General features: G+C 42.9%; 1 protein-coding gene across 1 annotated transcript in view; it reads right to left on the bottom strand.

The window, feature by feature from the left end:
• Window positions 1-10476, bottom strand: part of NUP188 (nucleoporin 188) — a 47662-nt gene extending 37186 nt beyond the window's left edge. Inside the window, exons 1-6 of the mRNA XM_035113024.3 lie at window positions 10219-10476; window positions 4436-4490; window positions 3276-3349; window positions 2228-2312; window positions 1834-1914; window positions 909-953 (exon numbers count right to left, since the gene is read on the bottom strand). Coding sequence (XP_034968915.2) covers window positions 909-953; window positions 1834-1914; window positions 2228-2312; window positions 3276-3349; window positions 4436-4490; window positions 10219-10286 — 408 coding nt within the window. The 5' untranslated portion in view covers window positions 10287-10476. The remainder of the gene's footprint in view (window positions 1-908; window positions 954-1833; window positions 1915-2227; window positions 2313-3275; window positions 3350-4435; window positions 4491-10218) is intronic.
• Between the last annotated feature and the right edge of the window lie 4 nt (window positions 10477-10480).

Below are 10480 nucleotides of genomic sequence, written 5' to 3' on the forward strand. Positions count from 1 at the left end.
GACCTCCCCTACATCCTTCTATTAATTTTCTACTAAATACAGTGGTACCTCAGGTTACAGACACCTCAGTTTACATACACTTCAGGTTACAAACTTCACTAACCTGGAAGTAGTACCTTGGGTTAAGAACTTGACCTCAGGATGAGAACAGAAATCGTGCGGCGGCAGCAGGAGGCCCCATTAGCTAAAGTGGTACCTCAGGTTAAGAACGGTTTCAAGTTCAGAACGGACCTCTGGAATGATTAAGTTCGTAGCCAGAGGTACCACTGTAGTAAATTCTTTCCCTTAACCCCAAAACTTTATGGTGTTCCAGGTTATAAAGCAGGGCTCTGGAAGCTGTGGCTTTCCAGATTTGTTGGACTCCAGTTCCCATCATCCATGACTGTATGGCCAACCTGCTTGGGTCTGATAGGAGTTGCTGTCGCTAAAATATTCCCCAACCTTTCTATTAAAGGTCCCAGAATGTCATCAATTTTTTCAACTCAAAGGGACCTTCCACTGAAAATCTTAAGGTCTTTCTTCTGATTTTGTCCCTTAAGACTGTGGCATTTTAAAATCACACACCCACCCACACACCCGACATGTTTATCCATTAAAATATTTACTTAGTGCTGGTGGGGAGATTTATTTTTTTTAGAAGACTCCCTTATTTTGATACCTATTCTGAAGAGAAATGGCTTTATGACTGCCCCAAAGACAGTCAATTAACATGCTACACATCTGGATGATAAGGTGGGAGGGAGGCAGTTTTGCAACTGTCACAAGTGCCAGCAAATCCACATCCATTGTGGTCATCACCACCACAGCTCCTCAAGTTGCAAGGACCACCAGCAGATTCCACATGTATCTGCAGAAAAGCAGTGTGTAGAAATGGCCATCAAAAATAAGATTGCAGCGTCGTTACTGACCTTCAGTATCAAAGCCTGACTCTGCCTTTCGTCGTCCAGAACAGCCTATGCAGAAACATAATAAAAGTAACATAAAGTAACTGATAACCATTAAAAGCATCATAAAATAGCTTGCGGCATGCAACAAAATCTCATGTATATTGGAAGCACTGCAAGGGATTTTGGTTATCATTCCCCACCCCACCATCCTCCAGATCTCAAGCTTCAAACTTTGCTCACTTAAAAATGTTGATTAGTGATTTTAAAATGTTACTACCGTAAGAACTAGCTTACTGTTACAGTGGGACCTATTTTCAGAACACAAAAGAATATAATAAGAGCCCTGCTGGATCAGGCCTTTGGCCCAACAGCATCCTGTATTCACAGTGGCCAACCAGATGCCCCAATGGGAAACCCACAAGCAGGACCCAAGTGCAAGAGCACTCTTCCAACGTGCAGTTTTCAGCAACTGGTATACAGAAGCATTAGTGCCTCTGACCATGGAAGCAAGGGCATAGTCATCATCAAAGCCATCAATGGCAACTTGCCACATCTCCTTCATTGCTATTTCTAATCCTATTTTAAAGTTGGTGGCCATCACTGTTGCCTGAAGGCAGTGTGCACAGCAGACCAGGGCCCTCCAAGAGTTTTGGACTATAACTCCCATCAGCCCCAAACACCACAGCCATATGATGCAGAGGCTGATGGGAGTTGTAGTCCAAAATGTCTGGAGGGCCCTCAAGTTGGGAAAGCATTGCAGACTTAATGAAATTCACTTTAAGGAGATTGCTAGCATGGCTAATGTAGCCAAGAAGTTAGGCCTTACCTAACTTTGCAGCATCAAAGAAAGGGATTAGCAGATTCCCAGCTACACAGAGCCATCTGTACCTACATATGTCAACATAAACACTGAAGATAGATCCCCGCACAGTTGAAAATTACCAACCTTTAAGGAGTCTCTGGTCCCCCTATAATCTTCTTGAAGAAAACACTGTAACAGCTGCACACTTTGCTCTTCATCCAGACCCTGGAGTAACACACATATTCAGCCACTTTCCAGTAAGGGGTGGGTGCATTCAATACACCTCCTTTGGACAATGTTTTTAAAGGAGTACAGCAAATTAAATTTGCCCCAGCTAGCTCTCAAGGCTTCTATGAAGTATTGTGCTTCCAAATTATGCTGAGTCATCTGATCAAATCTCAAACCCCGCCAGAAACTACTGCCATTCAATTAGGGAATTAGATGGTGATAACTCTCTCTCTTGCATTCCTCCCTCCAGAGGAAAGTTTATCAGGGAAGAACAAAGGAAGCAACAGAGCTGCCTGTTACATCTACTCACCAAGAACTTGCTGGTTCTCAGACCCAACTCCTTCAGCGGAGCAGCCACATTTTTGTCAGCTTTCACTTTCTCGGCTGAACTTGCACTGCAGATTTTATTATTATTAAAAAGTTAACTTGTAGCAAAGAGAAGTCACAAAAGCTTTTTGTTCATAAAGCAAAACAAGCATGTAATTTAGACATCTTTATAACAGCTGTATTGTTATAAACTATTTTCTCCCCTCCGAAGGACTTACAGGGACTAAGCTCCATCAACTAGGCAGTGGAAATGTTACCCTACTAGCTCAAGCCCTTGAAACAAGGTATAGAAACTTCATCTGACTCATTTGAAATTAAGACCATAAGAGAAGTTCTACCACTTCTAGCCAAGCACACATTTAGCCCGGCATGCCACTTCCAATTGTAGCCAATCAGAAACCCTAATTTCTATGGACTTTTGGTGGTCACAGCTGAGCTATTCCATGCTGTTGCCTCCCTAGCAACTGAAGTTCTGTGCTAGACTGCCTCTGAACTTGGAAGTTCCATTTAGCTGCCATAGGTGACATTTAAGCTATCACATCACCAATCCTCCACAAGTATTTTTGTAAAATAATCAGCACATCATCTTCCAGCACCCCATCTTTCCACACACTGAATGAAATGAAAGCCAAAAGGATTCTCAAAAAGCCTCCAGTGTGTGTGGTAAAGAACATGGCTCTATTTCATAACTTTGACGCTCCTATTTGATTTAGTTATTTTCTGTTCCCGCTGAAAATTTTCAATTAAAGATTTATTTTAGAAGAGTCTGATTCTGCCATCAGCACTGCAGGGGGTTGGACTAGATGACCCTCGTGGTCCCTTACAACTTTACATTTCTATGATCTGTTCCAATAGCAGATCTTTGACAATATAGCACCTACAAAGCCAATTAGTAGGTTTGACTCATTTTTAATAGCTTGTAAATGTGTCAGATATGCTTTTATTTCGGGTTTTCATTTTAGTGGATCTACTCTGGGTGAAACTGAGCTGGATACAAGCCTTGATAAATAATAATGAATAAATTACTGTACCTGGGTGGCTTGTAGTAAGAAAGTCCTTCGAGCAGCCTCCGCCAGTGTTTATTCAACTCTTCCTCAATCTGAGCCTAGAAAAGACCAAAATAATAGCAAATACATCATTCTCCATGCTTGAAACTTAAAAAGGAACGTGCTCATTTACACCATCATGTACAAAGCCTGACAAGAGCAACAAATCATAATCACCTACGGTTTAGATTCCTGCATAAGCAGAACAGAATCATTCCTGATTATCAGCCATGGTGGGTGGGACTATGTGAGTTATAGTCCACAATATCTGGAAGGCACCATGGTGGCACCCCCCCCCCCAAACCTAGCATTCAAATTAGTGTATACATAACAGAATCATCCCTGACCATTGGGCTAAACTGATGGGTTGTAGTCCAGAATTTCTGCAGGGGATCCCTGATTTACAGTTTGGATTCTTCTTTTTAAAAAAGATAAAATTATAATAAAAAGAAAAGGAACTTGTTTGTGTTTTGCCTTCAGGTGGAAGAAGACAGAATCTGGGCATGTTCAGCTCACAATCAGGGACTCCTTCCTTAGGGGTTGGGGAATAAGGGAAGCAGGCTACTCTACTAAACGGCCTCAGCCCAGTATACCTGAAGGAGCATGTCCACCATTCACACTGTCCACACTGAGGTCCAGCTCCGAGGGCCTTCTGGCGGTTCCCACACTGCGAGATGTGAGCTTACAGGGAACCAGGCAGAGGGCCTTCTCGGTAGTGGTGCTCTCCTTGTGGAACGCCCTCCCATCCGATGTCAATGAAATAAGCAGCTATCCCATTTTTAAAAGACATCTGAAGGCAGCCCTGTTTAGGGAAGTTTTTAATGTTTGATATTTTATTGTGCTTTTAATTCTGTTGGGAGCCGTCCAGAGTGGCTGGGGAAACCCAGCCAGGTGGGCGGGGTATAAATATTATTATTATTATTATTATTATTATTCCAGGCGAGATAGCCTGTCTACACCAGAAACCATTCTACACAAACGTGCAGCATTAGGAAGAACAAATATTACATGGGAAGTGAATTATATGGAAAAATCACCTCTGTATACATGTTTAAGGTATAGTCAGAGGCTACACAATGATGATGGCAGACATCCCAGAAAAGCATCCCCAACAAAAAAAGGTGGAAAACCCATCCTCTACTTACTGGTTCTCTCAGAGCTGATCTGCCCAACAGAATGGTCCACAGTTCTCTGCTGCTTCTAGAAAAATAATGTATTTTGAAAGAGAAAGAACTGTATCTGTTTTGCTTCTTTTATGTCTTTTTTATTGTAATGTACCCATTTACTTATATATACAAGATTTATATACTGCCATATCATAAACATATATTACAGCTGTTTACATCATTAAAGCAACAGTAACATCATAAAAAGTTAAAAACAAGTTAAAAGCAAAAAGAAATTAAAAAACATCAATAGACCATTGTAGGCTATTGTCTGCATAGGCTTGGTAGAGTAGAAAAGCTTTCAGCAGGCATTTAAAAGCTGGCACAGAAGGTGTCTGCTAAATCTCTATTGGCAAGGTATTCCACAGGACTCTCCAACTGGAGCTTCCAAACCAGACCAAAGGGCAGCCCCACAAATTGTACAACACCCTACAGCAGGCACGTCCAAAGTCCGTTTAGGGGGCCTAATCCAGCCTGCTGGTCAGTTTAATCCAGCCCCTGTGGCAGTTTATTTCCTGGGGTAAAATCCTAAAAAAAAACACCTCAACAAATTCAACCCTAAAAAAATGTCAACAATTTTGGTCAGCCCTCATGACCCTTCACTTCATCAAATCTGGCCCTCTTTGAAAAAAGTTCAGACACCACTGCCCTACAGTAATTCAACCTCAAGGTTACCAATGCATGAGCTATCATGGCCAAGCTATCCCTGTCCAGGAATGGTTGTGGTTGGCAAACCAGATGAAGCTGATAAAAGGCACTCCTAGCCACAAAGGATACTTGGGCTTAGAATCATAGAGTTGGAAGAGACCACAAGGGCCATCCAGTCCAACCCCCTGCCAAGCAGGAAACACCATCAAAGCATTCTTGACATATGGCTTGACATATAGTATTACTACTATCTCACTTCCTTTCGAATGTTTGGCCATCAGTTCCAGGAAGGCATCATCTGTGTCCTCAGTTTGGCTTGGGGATCTATAGTAAACTCCCACAATGAGATCACTGTTATTTTTCTCTCCCTTAATTTTGACCCAGATACACTCAACTTGGCTTTGAAGTTTTAAAAGGCTTCAAGTGGCAAAGATGCAACCAGGAGTACTGTACTCCCAAACTACGCACTTGCTCCTTCAGAGGGAGTACAACCCTATCCAGAGCAGGTAACTTGCCAACTTTCCGAACTTGGGAACCAGCCACCCAAAGAGCCTGAGTCTTCCCAGGATTCAAACACAGTTTAACTGGCCCTCATCCAGTCCACCACTGCATCCAGACACAGGTTCAAAGCTTTCACAGTCTTTCCTGATTCAGATGTTAAGGAGAGGTAGAGCTGCATATCATCCCTGCATACTGGTGAAACCACACTGCAGTATGTGGAACACAATAGCACAAGTGCCATGGGCCAAGGAGCACTAACCCAGTGCTACTTTCTGGTCATCACCTTGAAGATACAAACAGAACCACTGTAATGCAGTGACTCCACAATGCCCATCTCACTAAATCAGTTGAGGAGGATACCATGGTCAATGATATCAAAAGTTGTTGAGAGATCAAGATGCAACAGGATCACACTCTCCCTGTCCCTCTCACAATAAAGGTCATCCATCAGGGCAACCAAGGCTGATTCCATTTCAAAACCAGGTGTGAATCAATGTTAGATACTCAGATAAGTAAGCCAAATGGCCCCTTAAACCTAGGCTAAAAGTGCAACAACAACATGTCTAGTCACCATTTTCCCCTCAAGACAGCGAAGCAAAAAATGAATTGTGTATATTGTAATATATTTTACAATTCAGTCGCACATTTTACAAATTACAGTAATCCTTTTTCTTAGAAACCGTTTTCTTAGAAACACAATTCACATCAGTGACACATTTTAATATCACATTATCAACTGTTAACTGGACACCACAAACATAAATGGGGCTGAGCCTCAGCAATAGTGGACAACCAGAATTCATTTGAATAAATAAAAAATTTTAAATATCAGTATATATGTGTGTGTATTAAATAAAATATTGTGCTACATTTGTATGCAACACTGCTTTACATGACAATAATATACTATGTATTACTTGTGCTAAATCCATAAACCAAATTGGTCTTCTAATATGTCCCATAGCAACAGCCTTCCATTGAGCATTGGAGCTCCAGGGAGGGAAATCATGATAACAAAAATGCAACAACAAGCAGCAAATAAATGGAGTTTCACGACTCTCAGTAAAACACATATATCTACCTACACACCATTTTGCCCACCTTGATCCAACAACAATTAAAAAGGATACATGGATATAATTGTTGTTATGCACATCAAACCAATGCCATACAATTCTGCATCATTAAAAGCTATGCAGTCCGCAACAGCCTCTTAATGCATTTTTATGAGTACCGTAAGTCTGGCTCCAACCAAGCCCAACTCTGCTGGAAAAAGGCAGGCCCAGTGGAGAAGTAGAACTTAGTTCTAACTCGCTTCACTTTAGCAGCCAGAAAATGCATATGAGTCAAAAGGACAACTCTCTTTTCCTGTTATCTCTCCTACAAAGCAAGAGATACATGTTAAAAGCTCTACTACAAGGCTACAGCAGAAATCTGCAATTGTTGGGGTAGGGCTTCTATTTAAGCATACTGGTACATTAATTTATTCTGAGCACCTTAGAATATTATTACCATTTACATTGTAGCTTAAATTCAGAGAAATATTTCACTGCCTATATTTTCTACATCCAATATGCCAGCAAGTTTGGAAAACTCAGCAATGGCCAGAGGATTGGAGAAGATCAGTCTACATCCCAATCCCAAAGAAGGGCAGTGCCGAAGAATGCTCCAACTATCGCACAACTGCGCTCATTTCACACGCTAGCAAGGTTATGCTTAAAATTCTACAAGGCAGGCTTAGGCAGTATGTGGACCGAGAACTCCCAGAAGTGCAAGCTGGATTTCGAAGGGGCAGAGGAACCAGAGACCAAATAGCAAACATGCGCTGGATTATGGAGAAAGCTAGAGAGTTCCAGAAAAATGTCTACTTCTGCTTCATTGACTATGCAAAAGCCTTTGACTGTGTCGACCACAGCAAACTATGGCAAGTTCTTAAAGAAATGGGAGTGCCTGATCACCTCATCTGTCTCCTGAGAAATCTCTATGTGGGACAAGAAGCTACAGTTAGAACTGGATATGGAACAACTGATTGGTTCAAAATTGGGAAAGGAGTACGACAAGGTTGTATATTGTCTCCCTGCTTATTTAACTTATATGCAGAATTCATCATGCGAAAGGCTGGACTAGATGAATCCCAAGCCGGAATTAAGATTGCCGGAAGAAATATCAACAACCTCAGATATGCAGATGACACAACCTTGATGGCAGAAAGTGAGGAGGAATTAAAGAACCTTTTAATGAGGGTGAAAGAGGAGAGCGCAAAATATGGTCTGAAGCTCAACATCAAAAAAACCAAGATCATGGCCACTGGTCCCAAATAGAAGGGGAAGAAATGGAGGCAGTGAGAGATTTTACTTTCTTGGGCTCCTTGATTACTGCAGATGGTGACAGCAGTCACGAAATTAAAAGACGCCTGCTTCTTGGGAGAAAAGCAATGACAAACCTAGACAGCATCTTAAAAGGCAGAGACATCACCTTGCCGACAAAGATCCGTATAGTACCTTTAGTATAGTATAGTTAAAGCTATGGTTTTCCCAGTAGTGAAGACCCATTTATACAGCTAGGAAAGCAAGTGGAAACAGAAAAATGCCTCCAGTTGGTTTTGGAAAGTGGAAAAGTGTCACACTATGAGTTACTGCAGAGTGGGCTTCTCAGATCTTTAGAACTTGTAGGAGAAACTCTCGCAGACTGCAGCAATCTGCTAGGTGTATAAGGGATAAAGTAAGTTGTACAGGCACAGTAGTGATGTATGGAAGTGAGAGCTGGACCATCAAGAAGGCTGATCGCCGAAGAATTGATGCTTTTGAATTATGGTGCTGGAGGAGGCTCTTGAGAGTCCCATGGACTGCAAGAAGATCAAACCTATCCATTCTGAAAGAAATCAGCCCTGAGTGCTCACTGGAAGGACAGATCCTGAAGCTGAGGCTCCAATACTTTGGCCACCTCATGAGAAGAGAAGACTCCCTGGAAAAGACCCTGATGTTGGGAAAAATTGAGTTTCTAACACTGCCCCAAGTACAGTTATTTCTACAAACACAGAACCTATGTACATTGCCAATATGAACTTCCCATTCCTGTGCACCCGGAGAAGAAAATGTATTGCAGTTGAAGCCCAGAGAGACCAAGAAACAGCTTCCTAAGATCCTATTTAAATCAGCCTTTAACTCAGTACCTTACTTAGATTTTAAAGATTGAGACATAGCTCAGTGCTTACAGTTTCTGTCTGCACACAGAAAGGCCCAGGTTTAATCCCTAGCAGCATCTCCAGGTAGGGCTGGGAAGGTCCCCTGCCTGATACGCTGGAGAGTGGCTGCCAGTTTGTGTAGGCAGGGACCCCAAACTAAGGCCCAGGGGCCAGATGCGGCCCAAACGCATTCTAAATCCGGCCCGTGGACGGTCCAGGAATCAGCATGTTTTTACATGAGTAGAATGTGTCCTTTTATATCTCTGGGTTCGTTCATTTTTTATAAAAAAAAAGAAAAGAAAAAGATATAGTCCTGCCCCCCCACAATGTCTGAGGGACAGTGGACTGACCCCCTGCTGGAAAAGTTTGCTGACCCCTGGTGTAGGCAATACTGAGCTAGAAGGGCCAATGGCCTGACTTGGTATAAGGTAGTTTCCCCTGCCCCCTGTTTAACTGAGCACTTTATTCAAGACCATGAGGTCTAGAACCTTCTTTTACATTTAGGAGAATGCGTATAGCTCAGTGGCAGAGCATCTTAGGTCCCAAGTTCAATCCCCAGCAGCATTTCCAGGTAAGGTTGGTGGGAAAACCCTGTCCGAAAACCTGGAGAGTGGCTGGTGCCAGCCAGTGTGGAAAAAACTGAGCTAGATGGACCAAAGGTGCAACTCAGTAAAAGGAAGTGGTGTGTCTTCCAAGGAAAGGCCATAGCTCACTGACTGGAGCATCTGCTTGGGATGCATAAGTTTCCCAGGTTCAGTCCCAAACAGCATCTCCATGTACCACTTTCAACATCCCCTGAAAAGAACCCCAAAGAGCCACTACTTCTGGTCAGTGTGAGCAACACCGAGCAAGGCCAATGGGCTGGCTCATGAGAAGACAGCTTCCTATTCATTTATTTAATTCAGGCATCCCCAAACTGCGGCCCTCCAGATGTTTTGGCCTACAACTCCCATGATCCCTAGCTAACAGGAACAGGGGTCAGGGATGATGGGAATTGTAGTCCAAAAATCTGGAGGACCGAAGTTTGGGGGTGCCTGATTTAATTTCACGAGATTTATACACTGCTTGGTTCTTTAAAAGAAAAAAACCTCAAAGCAGTTTACAAAAAGATAAAACAAGAAAATCAAGAAAAATCAACAACTGTGCTTTGAAACAAACAAAAGTTAGAATACGTAAACAGATTGAAATGACCTCAACTTTCTTAGCATGAATCCAACTAGCTTCTAATTGCGACTAAAACCAACCACATGCATTCATTCAAAGGGAGTAGGGTTAAGTTCTGGCCCAACAATCTCCCTTCTCGGGCTGATTCAGCCACAATTTAAAATAAAATCATTTTATTTCATTTCGAGGCAACTGCGCGATCTTTTTCTCCCCTCGCCCTCACCCAAGCGGTCAGTCGCTCCTCGCAACGCGCGGCTTCCCTTACCTCGCGCACAGCCCTCCAGTCGCCATCTTGCCTTTTTTCCGTGCCCCACCCCCTTTCCCACTTGACATTCTCCCTCCCAAAATCAGCCAATCCTTGAGCTAGGAAGGGAGACAGAAGAGGGTAGAGCGAACGGCTAGAGCGCCTCTTTCCCGCTGTCCGCGAGTCACGTGACACAAGGCCGTTCTCTCTATCTCTCTTGCATCTTCTTGCCACAGTGGTGGGAGGGAGGAGGAAGCGTGTGGGGCGCAGGGTGAGGGAGGCG

The sequence above is a fragment of the Zootoca vivipara genome, chromosome Z2 (assembly GCF_965207765.1).
Source record: "Zootoca vivipara chromosome Z2, rZooViv2.hap1.1, whole genome shotgun sequence".
Lineage (NCBI taxonomy): Eukaryota > Metazoa > Chordata > Lepidosauria > Squamata > Lacertidae > Zootoca > Zootoca vivipara.